The sequence below is a fragment of the Vulpes lagopus genome, chromosome 5 (genome assembly GCF_018345385.1).
Source record: "Vulpes lagopus strain Blue_001 chromosome 5, ASM1834538v1, whole genome shotgun sequence".
NCBI classification, from domain to species: domain Eukaryota; kingdom Metazoa; phylum Chordata; class Mammalia; order Carnivora; family Canidae; genus Vulpes; species Vulpes lagopus.
In genome coordinates, this window is record NC_054828.1 from 68,449,963 (window position 1) to 68,465,297 (window position 15,335).

At 52.6% G+C, this 15,335-nt stretch overlaps 1 protein-coding gene across 3 annotated transcripts; it reads left to right on the top strand.

The window, feature by feature from the left end:
* Nucleotides 1-2,508: 2,508 nt before the first annotated feature.
* On the top strand, nucleotides 2,509-11,260 carry TAC3 (tachykinin precursor 3). Of its 3 annotated transcripts, none has more exons than XR_005987949.1 (8): nucleotides 2,509-4,631; nucleotides 5,209-5,327; nucleotides 7,579-7,684; nucleotides 7,877-7,906; nucleotides 8,369-8,422; nucleotides 8,853-8,927; nucleotides 10,177-10,558; nucleotides 10,989-11,260. XR_005987949.1 is itself a non-coding variant. In XM_041756231.1 (7 exons), the coding sequence occupies exons 1-6, from the start codon at nucleotides 4,343-4,345 to the stop codon at nucleotides 8,924-8,926; spliced, it is 672 nt and encodes a 223-aa protein (XP_041612165.1). In that variant the 5' UTR covers nucleotides 2,509-4,342; the 3' UTR covers nucleotide 8,927; nucleotides 10,989-11,260. The 3 variants fall into 3 exon arrangements, 1 of the variants encoding a protein (XP_041612165.1); XR_005987950.1 differs by having other exon boundaries at nucleotides 10,364-10,558; XM_041756231.1 differs by lacking the exon at nucleotides 10,177-10,558.
* The last annotated feature ends 4,075 nt before the right edge of the window (nucleotides 11,261-15,335 follow it).

A 15,335-nucleotide genomic window follows, 5' to 3' on the forward strand; every position in this document is an offset into this window, starting at 1 on the left:
CCTCTTCCTTCCCACACACCAGCGATGCCATGCTTCTGCCCACAGTTTTGCTAATCTCTGCCCCCGCAGCTGGGGCTGCAGCTGGTGGCACTTGCGGCGGGAGGCTCCCGGACCCAGCCGCTCCCACCCTTATGACGAGTCTCCTCCCTCTTGTCTTCATTTATTTTCTCTGTATCATCATCGCCATTATTTTCTCCTTGATTTTCAGCTGTCTCACACCATCTCGTTGTCCCATCTCCGTGGGCTCTAATAGTGACACGTAATGTAGTGTATAATGCTTTGGACATCTCCCCTCCCCCTTAATCTCCGTTTCCTATAGACTCTGCTCGGCTCAGGCTCTCCCACCCCTGTTGTCGCTACCTTTAGGGAACAAGCAGCTCCTGCGTTTGCAGTAAAATGTAGACTCGTGCTCCGTGAGGCCTTTGTTCCTGCCTCTGGATGTCTCTCCTTCCTGGCGCCATCCCTCCCTCCCTCCCCGTCTCCCCCACCAAGCTCTCAGAGCCCTGAGGTCCAGCTTTCCCTCTGCCTGCAGCCTGGGCAGTGGGAGCCCGAGGAGGAGCGTCTCCTGCGGCCTGCACCTCAACCTCGCCCCGCCGAGCCCCCCTGCCCCACCCCCAGCACTGGGAGCATCGGGAGCACTAGGAGCAGCCGGAGCCGGTTCAGCCCCGGCTGTGTGTGTGTGGGGGGGCTGCGTCCTGAGTCAGTCTTCCCGCAGCACCCCCTTGACTTCCCAGAACCGGGCCGGAGGGCCAGTGTGGCAGGGGTGCCCACCAGAGCCTGCCCGCCCCTGCTCCGCCTCGCCTCCTGCTCCCAGGGCCCAAATTGTCGTCACTTACCCAGTGAAGTGTCTGGTCATTTGCAGAAGCAATTTCAGGAGGCTGTGCAGCTGCTGCTCCCCATCCCGCTGCCCTTCCTGAGCTCTTGGGCTGGGGAAGGGGGGGGAAGGCCAGCGGAGTCTCCCCTGCCCTCCCTCCACTGGCGGTGCTCCTCTGAGGAAGGCTGGGGGCTCCTGAGTTTCCTGTCTCTGCCCCTCTTCTCTTCTGGGGCCTACTTGAGGGGGGAGCCTCCAGGGGCTCAGATGCCCCACCTGTGCTGCAGAGCTTGGGTCACTGCAGCGTGTCCCCAGAGGTGCAGTTCTGCGGCCTCCCTGCTCAGCCAGCCCCACGACCCCAAGGCCTGGCTAGCCCCCCGGGGAGCCATTCCACTTCAGCTCAGGCCAGCTCTCCTCAGTCTCCCTGGCTCAGTCCATTTCCTCTGCAGGAAAGCAGAGGCTCCTCCAGTTCCTTGCTGAGGGCTGGGGGCAGCCTCTGGGCCCGCCCCCGCCCCCCCCAGGACCCTGCAGGACCCCGAAGCTGCCCTCCTCCCACTCTCCTGGTCCTGCACGCTCGCCTCTCCCTCCCCACCCCACGACTCGCCCCCAGGATGCCCCCAGGATGCCGAGGCGTCTGTCCCCATTGTGCCCTGGTTGTGCACGTGCTGGACGTCTGCGGGTCATCCGGCCTGCACAACATGCTCCCCTCGCCTGCTTCGACCCCGGGAATGGCCACAAACCCCATCGCAGTGCAACTCAAGGAACACACGTTTTCCTGGCCTCATCTCCAGCCCACCCCAGCAACGAAGAGGGAGAGCTCCAGAGGGAGGACCTGCTAGGGACCCCACTCCTCCAGGTCACTGACAGCTGTCTGAGATGTGGCTCAAAGGAAAAGTGTCAAGGGAAAAACCACCTAGGTGTTCTGGAGCTGCAACATGCACTTTCCACGCCTTTGGCATACGGTTTGTGGGCAGGATGAAGCCGTGCCTGCCTAGGCCTTCAAAGCCTCCCTCCCTCATCACCTTTCTGGCTTAGTTTAGCATTAGCTCTTTCAAGTCTTTGCTAATCCCAGAGATCAAGGGGTGACCAGTTCTCCCTGCCATCCCCTTGCTCCCCCCATCCTTGGCTCCTGCCATCCTCTGTGAGATGCTGCATCATCAAAGGACATTATTCATGGTGGACCTTTGCTGAAGCCCTGCTTGTCTGGTTCAGGGCATGGCGGCAGGGATGGGGGGTTGGGGGTGGAGAGAGGCTGCCTCAGACCTCAGAGATGGGACCCTGGAGGCTTTCGTCCTCAGCCCTACATCTAACACTCCCCTCCCTGCTTCCCCCCCTTCCATCCAGCCGGACCAGCTTGGACTTCCCCAGATTGATAGGGGGAGGAGAGGAGGTAGGAGATGGCTGCATCCAATTAGGACTGCACCTGAGCTTCTCAAAGGCATGACCCTATCGTGCCATTTACATGTAAATAGGCTCTAGCTTCTATCTCTCATCCCACCAAAGGCTCCCAACCCAGGGTCCTGGCCCATGCTTGGCCCATACAGCGCTGTAATTAGCTGGAAAATGGGAAGCTTTATTTTTTTAAAGATATTATTTATTTATTCATGAGAGACAGAGAGGGAGAGAGAGAGGGAGGCAGAGACACAGGCAGAGGGAGAAGCAGACTCCATGCAGGGAACCTGATGTGGGACTCGATCCCAGGTCTCCAGGATCAGCCACTGGCTGAAGGTAGCGCTAAACCGCTGAGCCACCCGGGCTTCCCAATGAGACCCCATTAGCCTCTCCCATAATAATGGGGCCTTGAGACTCAGCTGCTGCCCTCACTGCAGCGTGATTATGGGGCCATGTACAGAGTGACTTCTTTCCATATGGCTCAAGTCCCAGGGTGGGGGTGTTGGGAGTGTAGAGGGCATTTCAGGACCCTAGCTGCACTTGAGAGGCTCTAAGGAGGATCCACCCCGTGGGCTGCAGAGCAAGAAGGCAGGCTCGGGCTTCCTGTTTTGTTAAATCAATTTTACTGAGTACCTAAAATATGCCAAACACTATAGAGCTAGGGATATCCAGTAGTAACCAGAACAGACAAGAGTCCTTGCCAGTGTAATGCTGACATTCTGGGAGGTGGGGAGGGGGGTGTGCGGGTAGACAGGCTATAAGTGAAACATTTAGAATATTGGATGTAATAAATGAAGAGAAGAAACAGAAGAGGGATATGGAGTGTGAAAGGGTGGTCATATTAAGTAGGGTGACTGGGGAAGGCAGTGGTGAGCGGGAGTCTCTGTAGCAAATACGCAACGGCCAGTTCTCTTCCCAGCCCAAGCAGTAGAAGAGCGCAAGGTCCAGGTCTCCAGGTCTCGCAGAGAAGGGTCCACCACTCCCTCTGAGAGAGTTAACTGTTCTCCTACTGGTCAAAGTTCCTACTAGTGCAGTAAAATGAAGGGGAGGTTTGGAATGAAAACAACAACACCCCCCAAATTTGTGGCTCTTCTCCAGTAACTATATATTGTGGAGCACAGGACTGAACTTTTTAAAGATTTCTTTTATTTTTAAGGAATCTCTCTCCCCAACGTGAGGCTTGAACTCATGACCCTGAGATCAAGAGTCTCACCTTCTCCCGAGGGAGCCAATTTCCTCACCTGAAAAATAGGAAATGCCCAACAGCTCTGAAAGTGCTTTCACTTTGCCCCCACCCCGAGCCCGTTCCCTTGAGCAGGTCTTCTCTCTCTGGTTCTCCTTCTGTCCCAACTCTGGCTCTGACTGTCCCCTGGGGCTCTACCTTGGGTACAAAGGGAGCCCCATGAGCCAACAGAGTGGGCCATGAAAGAGAGACTTGAAATGTCAGGGAGAAGATGCCTGGGCTGCGGGGAGGCAGATTAGAGAGGAGAAAACACGTATGATAAAAAGAGGCAATGTGGAGATCAGTGCTAGGCTGGCCGGGGCTGGGGAGGATGGGGAGACAGCTCGCCACCGTGTTCTGTTCCTCCTTTCCCAGCAGGAGGGGTAGAAGTTAGAATTCTAGAAGGATGCACTAAATCAGGTTGATTCAGGGGTCGAGAAGCAGTGGCATGGGAAGGAGGCATTAGCGCTGGAGAAGTGGTGGAGGGGGACAGACACTGGAAGCTTCTGCATTGGTAGCAGGGGAGAAGTACCGACCTTCACTTGGTCTGAGGGCCTAGGTGAGGGGTCAGCTGCAGCTGGAAGGACAGAGGGAGAAATGGGGGCAGGAAGGGAAGCCAGACTCACCTCCCACTGCTCAGGGGCCTGGGTCTGGTTGTCCTGGGGGTGGTCCTGGCCAGAGAAGTACCTGCCTGAAATTCTGCGGGCCTGGCAGTAGAGTCTGAAGGGTGAATAATGAGGAAACAGAGTCTCCTACTGAGCGTGGAAATTTTGGTACAAAGCAGAGATGACACCATTCCTTAGTATGCCCAGCTCAGGGGCTGTTGGAAAGTGGGCTGCTGGCTAACTCCAGCACGCTGCAGGGTTTGTGGGGTGGTGTGTGTGTGTGTGTGTGTGTGTGTGTGTGTGTGTGTGTGCATGTGTGTGTGTGTGTGTGTCTGCAGCCTATATCCTCCTTTTTCTCCACCAGCCTCCCCCCTCCCCTCCAGCCACCCTGGGATTGGTGATTCACAGCCCCTCCCCCGGCTCCCCCAGACCCTCCCAGAGCCTTTATCTGGGAGCCACAAGCTCCTGCCACATCCTCAGATCCCCTCCACTTGGGTTCTCTCCACCCAGGCGGTGTGCTGTGCGTGGGCAGTGGCCAGTGTTCCCGGCTGGCCCCCCATCCTGTTAGACCAGCTGCCCTCGGCTCAGAACTGCTCCACAGGTAGGCACGAGTGGGAGAATGTTGGATGGGCTGGGGCTGGCGCCAGAGGCCAGAGGCCAGAGCTGGGAGAGGATAAAGGACCCGAGGGAACAGAGGTGGGGCCTCTGATCCGGGAGCAGGGCCCTGGGACGAGCAGAAAGCACCCACAGGGGCAGAGAACCAGGACTGTCTGGAGCCTGTGGCTTCAGACTGCTCCCATCCTAGAAACTTTTGCCTAAGTCTTGGGTTACCTGGTGCTGGAAAGCAGAGTCCCGAGTCCCTCCTCAGGCTAACTAAGAAGACAGACCAGACTGTGCGTGTCCTGCGAATCTCTCTTGCTTGGAGACGAGAGTCTGGCACTATTGCCACATTGCCCATTGCCAGGTGCTCAGCGTCGGGAGATGCGTGATGGGGGAGCAGGGCAATTGAGCCCAGGGGCTGGCCTGCCTGCTCAGAGATGTTCCCCCAGACCAGGGCTTGGCCAGAGAGACGGGGCGCTGGGGAAGCAGGCTCAGGACAGGTGCCGACTGTCTCCTGCATTTGCACCTGTGTTGTAACCTCTTCCCCTCATTCCTGTCCCGACCCTCTGCCCTCCTAGGCACCATGCGGAGTGCCCTGCTGTTTGCAGCCATCCTGGCCATCAGCCTGGCTTCCAGTTTTGGGGCTGTCTGTGAGGACTCACAGGAGCAAGTGGTGCCTGGTGGGGGCCACAGCAAGGTAAGGCGCCCCTCTGCAGTGCCCACCTGGCAGAGAGCTGCACTCTGCCTGGCCCGTGGCTGTTGAGGGGAGGCTGGGAGGCAGCTTGGGGCTACCTGAGTTATGTATCCATCAGAGGGTGTCTCTAGGCACGTCTGTAAGAGCCTCTGTCCCTCTTTTTAAGATTTTGAAATGACAGCAATTAGATTGGTACACATGCTTTTAAGATGATTATAGGTGGAACTTATTACAAATTCAGTGTGTGAAGTCCAACTGCCTCTCCAGCTAGGATCAGTTTAGCATCTCATTACAGGAGGTGGGCAGGATATTTGAACAATTTGGGAAAAGTGGCTGCCTAGGAAGCCATATGCAGGGCAAAGAGAGGAGTCAGTCTTCAACCCTACGCATCCCAGGGCATGATAGGCACGCAGACTTACAGGTGGTGGCTGTTGCACCGGATCCAAAAGACTAGAACCACTTCAAAAATACAAAAAAATATGGCACCCAGCTGGCTCAGTCGGGAAAGCATGCGATTCTTGATCTCAGGCTTGAGTTCCAGCCCCACATTGGATGTAGAGATTACTTAAAAATAAAATCTTAGGGATCCCTGGGTGGCGCAGCGGTTTGGCGCCTGCCTTTGGCTCAGGGCGCGATCCTGGAGACCCGGGATCGAATCCCACGTCGGGCTCCCGGTGCATGGAGCCTGCTTCTCCCTCTGCCTGTGTCTCTGCTTCTCTCTCTCTCTGTGTATGACTATCGTAAATAAATAAAAAAATAAAAAATAAAAAAAAATAAAATCTAAAAAAAAATACACAAGGAATGCCAAGTATGCATTGGACATTATGTTTGGAGTCCAAAGTTTCATATGGAGAGAGTCGGAATATCTGGATATATTTTTCTTTCTTCTTTCTTTCTTTCTTTCTTTCTTTCTTTCTTTCTTTCTTTCTTTCTTTCTTTCTTCTTTCTTCTTCTTTCTTTCTGTAAAGATTGTATTTATTTATTTATTTATTCATGAGAAACACGGAGAGAGAGGCAGAGACACAGGCAGAGGGAGAGGCAGGCTTCCTGCGAGGAGGAGCCCGATGTGGGACTCGATCCCAGGACCCTGGGATCATGATCTGAGCCAAAGGCAGACACTCAACCGCTGAGCCACCTGGGCACCCCTGGATATATTTTTCTAAGACAAGCTTACTTCAAGACCTGGTCCCCCTTGGTCAATGAAAGGGAGAGGTTGTCATCCTACCCCTTCTCCCCAATGGTGTGTGAGGACAGGGGAAGTGGGGGTGAGGAGAGGGTAGGAGGTATGTGTGCTGGGCGACGGGGTTGGTGTGTGCAGGGGTGCATCCTGTGTAGATGTGCTCTGTGCTCGGCAGCCCAAGGACAGCTGGGCTCTGGAGAGGGAGGCACTGCTGAGACTAAGGTGAGGATCTCCGAACGTGATCATTGGCATCATCTCTCTGCAGCTGCAGTTAACTGGCTGTGGGGTGTGTGCCCACCAACCATCCTGCGGTGCCCAAACTGCTAAAAAAAAATCACCAACACAATGAAGAGCCCCTGCCTGGCAGCAGGTCCAGAATGAGGTTTATTTGTGGGGGAGAAGATAAAATAAATAAATTTATCTATTTGTCCTTTCCTTTCTTGAAAGTGGCGGACTTTGTGGCTCCCTCATATAGCAGGGCAACCATATCCCCAGGAAACTGGCTCCTGATGTGCCAAGGAGAGCAGAGCCAATGGCCCTTCTCACTGGGAGGTGGAGGCAGTTGGGAGAGAGCCCCAAGACGCAGTCCCCTTTGAGCTTGGGAGATAGAGTGACCAACCATCCCAATTTTCCCAGGACCACCCGTTTAAGTACTGAAAAGCCCATATCCCAGGAAAGCTCAGAGTCCTAGGCAAACTGGGACAGTTGGTGTGCCTACAGGGATGCCCGATGTGCTCCTTCTACCCCTACTTCTCCAATCTTGTTGTGCAGGTGAATAACCGCAGGGGCCGGGTTGAAATGCAGATCTTCTCGGTAGGTCTCAGGTAGGACGGAGATGCAGATTAGGAATTTCTAAGAAGCCTATGGCAGTGGTGCTATTGATGCTATTGGTCCCCGGACCACACTTTGAGAGCCCACTTCTCTTCCATTGTAAACCAGAAGAAATCCCAAAAGATACAGGATGTCGGGTTCAATTGTAATGGGCTCAAGAAGAGGCCATGGTTTGTGGGGAGGGGTGAATGGATCAGGTGTGAGCCTCCTGCCTCAGCCCTCTTTGTTTCTGTCCCTTAAAAGGACTCGGACCTCTACCAGTTGCCCCCGTCATTGCTCCGGAAGCTCTATGACAGCGGCTCAGTCTCTCTGGAAGGATTGCTCAAAATGCTGAGCAAGGCTAGTGTGGGTAGGAAGCAGCCCTGGGGAGAAGGGGATGGGGGGCAGGATTCTGATGATTAAATAGGCTTGAGAAGAGCCTTCAGGTGGGATGGAGACGGGCGATGGCTTGGTGAACAATTGCGGGTTGTGCTCTGAACACCCTCTGACCATTCCTTTCCAGGTTCCATTCCCCAATGACACACTCTTCTTGCTTTCACAGATCCTAAGGAATCGCCACTTCCCCAGAAACGTGAGTAGCCTCTTCTCCCTCCCTGTCTCTGCTGACCGTTTGCTAGAGCTCCATGGGCATGGGGCCCAGTGGCCATTCTGGCTGGCCCTGTCTCAGCTGGCACAAACAATATGCCAGCTGCAACAGCTCATGGGCACCAGGGCATGGGCTTATGGGCTCCACTGGGTACCAGGAGGAAACAGTGTGATGAGCGGGGTGGACTCTTTCTCCATCAGCTGGTCTTTGAGAAGCAAGAGAACCTCTTGGTGGCTGTGAAGACTCTAAGCCAGACACCTGGGGGGGGTGGGGCAGAGAATTCTTGCACTGTGGAGAGGGTGAGGTGGGAAGAGAGGGTGGCTAATAGCCTGCTGACTGGGGAGTCCAGTTGTGGCATGATAAAGACCCAAGAAACCCAATCTTGGAAGTCTTGACACTCCCCTACCCTCATTATCACTGTTGGCAACGTCGGCCCTTCTTCTACAGGTGACATGCATGACTTCTTCGTGGGACTTATGGGCAAGAGGAACATCCAGCCAGGTAGGAGCGCGTGAGGGCACAGTGGGAGGGGTTAGGGTACTAGCAAAGATTCGGCAGAAGTCAAGTGCCTCATACTTGTCACCAGAGGGAAAGACAGGACTTTTCTTAGCTATAGTGAGGGCTCCTCAGCCCTTCTACCCAATCAGGTTGGAGCCACAGTCCAGATGTCCCTGGGAACACAACGGGGAGACCTTCATAAGATAGTCCTGCTGCAGCTGGGAAGGAGTTGGAGGGGTGGGGGCTGTTCTTGCCCCCATCTCCCAAACACAGCATGCCTCTGTTTTCTGACTCTGTCTCCCAATGCTGCCCTTCATGGCTAGCCCTTTTTTTTTTTTTTTTTTTTTTTTATGGCTAGCCCTTTGATACTGGGTCAGGGTGAAGGTCACATTCAGAAAAACCCCTCCTAACTACACTGTTTATTTTACCTCAGACACTCCTGTTGATGTAAACCAAGAGAAGGTCCCCAGCTTTGGCACCCTCCAGTATCCCCCCAGTGCGGAATAAGGTAAGGATTATTGGTTAGGAGAGGGGACTGTGCGTGTGTAAGGGGGAGGAGCCGGAGAGACATTTCGTCTGATGCTACAGGCATTTATAGTCATAAATTTGTCCTAAAATACATGGCCAGCGGCCAGCACACTGTTGGTCCAACACGCCAGCCCCCAGAGCTGCGTACCTGTCTGCAAGAACACCGAACTCACATGCACGCACACACGCCCCTGTTTCCCTTGAGTCACGGACCCTGGCTGACTCCCGAGTAGGCAGGGGTGGTGGGCCACGGGAGCGAGGGGTTGACCCTGTGGCTTCTCGGATGGTCAGCTCCTGTTGTTCGGGCTCCGTTCTCGAATCGTCTTGTACAAGCTGGAGGTAGCAGCACCCGGTAGTAACAGGCACCACATCCAACTCACAGGGGTTGAGTGTTCGGCCTCCTAGGTAGGCAGAAACTGTGTGGATCATTCAGATCTCGGGTGACTGGGTCTAGTGTGTAATTCGTCACAAGCGTGATTTAGGAAGAAATGCAAGGAACTCTGAAATTTAATGGGGAGTAACCAGAAACCATATCTCAGTACCTCCACGTAGCCTAACTCCTTAGAGCATAGCCTGGGTTTGAATCTGGGATCTGCAGCTCCCTGGCTGTGTCCCCTCGGCCAAGTTACATAACCCTCCTGTGCCACAGGTTCCTCATCTGAGAAATGAGGGTCATATTAGGTTGCAGGCTTGTGGTTTTGAGGACAGATCGTAGGTAAAGTGTTCAGGACAGGGCCTGGCACACGGAGCACAGGCTGTGTGTTGGCAGCATTGGGATCAGTCCGGAGGCGGGGGAGCCCCAGTGTCGCCCCTGGCGGGCTCTGGTCTGTCTGCGTGGAGCTGTCTGGGCTGGACCCTGGGCTCGGGTGGGCTGACGGATGTCTCGCTTGGTCCCTGGGTCGGCGAGTCCCCGGGGAAGCGTCTAGTCACAGCACGGAAGGGCTGTCGCAGCCCCAGCTCCCCCCAGGCCTTGCAGCCCAGCCCACAGCTTCTTTGCAGTAGCTCTGAAGGAGCAGGTGTGGGGGGAGAAAGCACGGGAGTGGGAGCCGGGTGACCACGGGGAGACTCCCGCTCCCCCGCTCGACGACGGCAGCCTGGGCTGCGGGCGCACGGCCCCGGGGCCCGAGACCGGGTCTGGCCCCGCTCGGTCGGGCGAGAGGGCCACGCAGCCGTAATAACCGTAACTCGCTGATTACACGGTACTCACCGTATCATTTTGCTCTCATTAGATGCTTATTTCAGTTCTGCGACCGCCAGATAATTACACGGGCAGCTATATCTGGATGACACACTCTCCCCGGCGCTCTGCATCGGCCATAAAGATAATTACAGTGCAATTTGCCGTAGTATTTTATACAAATGGTGAAAACAAGTGCATTGTAGAAACCTTCTTTTAATGCTCGCTGGTGAATCCAGGCTCTTTCAGAGGGGCCGCTGGCATAATCGCAGCCTGCATAATCTCACCACTGATGGAGCGTTCTCAACCCGCGAGGCGCCAGGAGGAACAGCACGTCAAGTCCCCGGGGCCTGGCATTTAAGATTAGATGAGACGGAGCAACACAGATCATTGTGTCATCTTATTTCATTCATGTGAAACTGCTAACACAGGAGGTGATCCCTGGGCCTGTGCTTTCTCTGGGAGGTTTCTGGAAAGAGGAGGCCATGGGTGAGCCTGGGGGGAGCATTAGCACCAGAGCACACTGGATAGGGCTGTGTGTATTCCTGGCTCATGGGGATGCGAGTAGGATAGGAATCTAGTGTAGGGACCCACAGACCATGCACAGGGGTGTTTCTAAGTAGCACAGTAAACACAGAACGGGGAAAGGGCAAGCTCCTGTGGTTAGAAGGGTTCAGTCCTCTAGTTCAAAGGCTACAGGGAAAGCTGAGGGCTAAGACTTCTGTTCTCTTCTGTTCTCTTCTGTTCTCTTTTCCTCCCTTTACATATCTCCCCCCCCCACTCACATACCCCTACTTCCCCAGCTGGTGGTCGGTGGGAATTTTACAAGACAGAGCATGTGATTTCATTTTTTTTGGTCCTCAGCTCTCTACTTCTGGATCCCTGGGCTGCATCATGAAGACACCTGTTACGCTCTCCCAACTGCCAGCTGCACACGCTCCTCCTTCCCTTTCTTTCCCCCATTCTTGTAACACGGCTGTGCTTTAATGCCTTCTCCATCCCTCTATCCTGCTGTGATGTAGAAACTGCAGAGTGAGCATCCTCGGCCCCAGTGGACATTGACTATACATTTCCTCGGGGTTTCTGGAGTGTCCTTTGTTAAAAATATGATGTCTCTCTCTACTCAACAATAAAGGATTTTCACATGTGACCTAGAGTGATGCAATTGTTTGGCCGGTGGGTGGGTTTTTCTTTCTTGACTCTTCCAGCTACATCATACACACATACACATTTATGATGTGCACACATACATGTATCATATATAAATGGAAGCATCTTTATTTTGTACATGTACCGATTTCCCCAACAGTGTCTTAGTCAGTGCTTCATACAGGTAGTATTAGAAGACCTATTTAGTAATTAAAAAATAAATCAGTGAATTTGGAAGATGGTATCTAGCACTCAAAGACTTTCACAGATTAGCTTTGGATAAAGGAAAAACATATTCCGAATGGCTTGTCTGTATTTCTAGGATGGGCCTAGGAGACAGCAATCTTGAATCTGACTCTATGTAGAGAAGGGTGAAGGCGTGGATGGTGCAAGGCGGCCAAGGCTGTGCAAGGACCCAGCCACAGAGGAGGATTAATCTATAGAATTGCACCATTTCTCTGTCTCCAAATGTCAAGCAGGGGTCCGGGAACAGGTCATGGAACAGACGGCGACCCATACATGGTTCATGGTATAGCAGGGTTGTGGACGAACAAACAACGCTTGGTCTTGCCAGGATGGGGCATGGATGGGGAAGTGACTACAGAGACTGAGAAAGAAGGGAGCAGCTGTCTTCAGTGTTAACTGGCCATCTTAGTTGTTTGAAGGGGAAGACATTTGTTCCAGACTCCTCTGCAATGCAATCGATACCAGCCCCCGTAGCGCTGGTCTAGAGGTCCACAGAATATGCAAGGCACTGAGATGAGGTGTGTGTGTCTTTTATGTATCTCATGTGCCAACTACCACAGCCCAGGGATCCGAAGGGGTGTTCTGTATCCGGAGGGAAAGCCTGGGAAATCCTCAGACTCCTTATTTTAGTCTGGTGCAGGGCCTGGCCATGCTCCCGAACCGCCTGATACAATGTCAACACTGCACTCGCCCAAGGCAGTGAGGAGACAGTGCCACCGAGCCAAAGGTTGCTTCCTACAGGTCCTTCACCCCAGTGAAAGTTCTCTCTTCCAAGGACCTAAATGGGGCAACTTTGGACCTACGGTAGTACAGTGGGGTGGGAGGTGGAGAGAAAGTCCAACTCAGTGTCCCCTGGGTCAGGTTTATTGCTAGAGGTCAAAGAATGTTCCTGTCGGAGCCTCAAGCCTTTCTTCGGTGAATCATCATGCTGGCTTTTCAAAAGTATCTATCTACAAGGTTTTAGCTTTTGCAGATTCTAGGGAATTTATTTGGGTCACGAAAGCTTCAAGAGTTGGTACAGCTCAGACTCAGGAGATGGGCGCATGTGCTTAGAGGACTCAAGTGCTTTGCCAAGGAGGAGCATAAATGCAGAAAGGTTGCTCTCTGGTGGGACTGACAAAAATTGCAATCCTGGGGATTCCAGGAAAAATGAAGCCAAATTTTAAGCCAGATTCCTGGTTTTTTTTTTTGTTTTGTTTTTGTACTTGGAGAATGTGTGAAGAAATCCTGGCTCTCTTCCTGTTGTTAAGAGGTTGTACCTAAGGAGACCTGACCCAAAAGACCTTGACTGAATTTCTGGCCCTTCTCCACTTAGCTTTGTGTGTGTGCGTTACTGGGATTGCATGGTGATTGACTTTACTTATTTTATTTTATTTTTTTAAGATTTTATTGATTTAGTTGAGAGAGAGAGAGCCAGGGTGAGAGAGAGAGCGAGCTCGCGCATGCATGAGGGTGGGCGGGGGGAGGGACAGGAGGAGAGGAAGAAGCAGGCTCCTCGATGAACAGGGAGCCCACCGTGGGGCTTGATCTGGGGACTCGGGGATCGTGACCTGAGCCACCCAGGTGCTCCTTATTTATTTATTTTATTTTTTTAGTATTTTTAAATATATTTTTTTAAAGATTTATTTATTTATTTATTCAGAGAGAGAGAGAGGCAGAGAGAGAAGCAGACTCCATGCAGGAAGCCTGATGCGGGACTCGATCCCTGGTCCCCAGGATCACACCCCGGGCTGCAGGTGGCGCTAAACCACTGTGCCACCAGGGCTGCCCTATTTATTTATTTTTAAATATTTTATTTTTTTATTTGTGAGAGAGAAGAGACAGTGCACACTAGCAGGAGGGGAGCATAGGGAGAGGGACAAGCTGACTTCTCATGGAGCTGGGTGAGGAGCAGGATGCGAAGGCAGGGCCTTGATCCCAGGACTCTGAGACCACGACCTGAGTCAAAGTCTGATGACTGAGCCATCCTGGAGCCCTGTTTGGTGATTTACCTTAAAAAGACTTCGGTCTTAAAGGTTCTGGACTAATTCCAATGTACGTGGAGGGATGGTTTCGCCACGCCAAGCAATGCCTTGACACCATCTACCCGGAGATTTTATCAGACTCCACAGCTTAAGGGCTCAGTCCTCTGAGACCACCCCTCACACTCCAGACGCCATCTCATGTCTGGGCTATTACCCATGCTTCTGATCTACCAGCTACAGACTGGAGGTTCCCACAAGTCTCCCCATAGGCTTGATTAATTTGCTAGAGTGGCTCACAGGACTCAGGAACCGTGTTTACCTACTAAATCACCAGTTTACTATAAAAGGATGTAACTCCAGAAGAGCCAGATGGAAGAGATGCATAGGGCAAGGCACAGGCAAAGGGGCATGGGGCTTTCACATTCTCTCTGAGTGCACCACTCTCCCCTCCCTGAACATGCATGTGTTCATAACCCAGAAAACTCTCTGAACCCCATCCTTTTGGATTGTTATGGGGCTTCATTACATGGTTATGATTGATTAAATTATTGGCCATTAGCAATTGATTAGCAAACCTCCAGCCCCCATCCTTGGGTGCCCCAAACCACCCAACAACATAACAAAAGACACTTCTATGATATTCATCACTTAGGAAATTCCAATGGTTTTAGGAGCTCTTTGTCAGAAATGAGCACAAACATCAGATATATATATTTCTTATCATAAATCATAGTATCGCAAGTATAAACAGTATAAACTTTTAAAAAAATATTTTATTTATTTATTCATGAGAGACATGGAGAGAGAGAAAGAGGCAGAGACATAGGCAGAGGGAGCAGGGAGCAGGATGCAGGACTCCATCCCGGGTCTCCAGGATCAGGCCTTGGGCCGAAGGTGGCGCTAAACCGCTGAGCCACCCAGGGTTCCTAAAGATTTATTTATTTGAGAAAGAGAGAGTGTGCATGCTCTAGCATGAGTGGGGGGAGGAGCAGAGGGAGAGGGAGAGAGAGAGTCTCAGCTAACTCCCCAATGATGAGCGTGGAGCCCTACATGGGGCTGGATCCCAAGACCCTGAGATGGTGACCAGGGCTGAACCTGAAACTAAAGAGTCAGACACTTCTCTGATCGAGCCATCCAGGCCACCCTCCTCTACCCTTCTAAGTTCTTGGCTGAGACATGCTGCAGTAAAAGACAGATTACCAGGAGAAAAACAGAAGTTTAGTGACAAGTATACCTCCTATATACATGGGAGAAGCTCAGGAAAACTCTGCAATGCCCTAAAATGGCCTAAGTCACCACCTTAAATACCATATCCAGTTAAAGACAAAAGAAGATATTGGGGGTTGGGAGCCCAAGAAGATGGGTTTTCAGGCCAAGCACAGCAAATAAGGGGATGGTGATTATGCAGATTGAAGTTCTCCTTCTCCAACGAGGAGAGTTTCTAGAGATCTAGTGGTTCTTCTCTTCTGGGGCAGAGAGACACCCTTACAAATGGAGGTTTCCCTCATAAATGTAATTTTTATTCTGATTTCAGAGCTTCTCCTGTGTCTGCTGGTTCATAAAAATAAGCAGCCTAAAATAGTCCTTATGCCAAAGAGGCATATTTGGGGTGACAAATGATGTTCCCCTTAGGGAGGACAATATTTGGGGTGACAAACGCTGTTCCCCTTAGGGAGGACAGGCTTCAGGAAACAGGGTTGGGCTCTCGAGGTGCAGTGGTGCAGTGGGACTCCTTCCTTGGCCAGCTAGGTGGGAGGAGGGGCGTCAGAAATTTTCAGGAGGGGGTGAACCAGGGGCCCAGGCCTCAAGGACCTGTTCTTTCACTTTCCGAAGCACCTGTGGGCCCAGGAAG

Bases quoted from the DNA above. Each gene is read 5' to 3' on its own strand.
- TAC3 (XM_041756231.1), top strand. From the start codon at position 4,343: ATGTGTGTGTGTGTGTGTGTCTGCAGCCTATATCCTCCTTTTTCTCCA. The intron at 4,632-5,208 runs GTAGGCACGAGT...CTGCCCTCCTAG, and splicing joins GGCTCAGAACTGCTCCACAG to GCACCATGCGGAGTGCCCTG. The intron at 8,423-8,852 runs GTAGGAGCGCGT...ATTTTACCTCAG, and splicing joins CAAGAGGAACATCCAGCCAG to ACACTCCTGTTGATGTAAAC.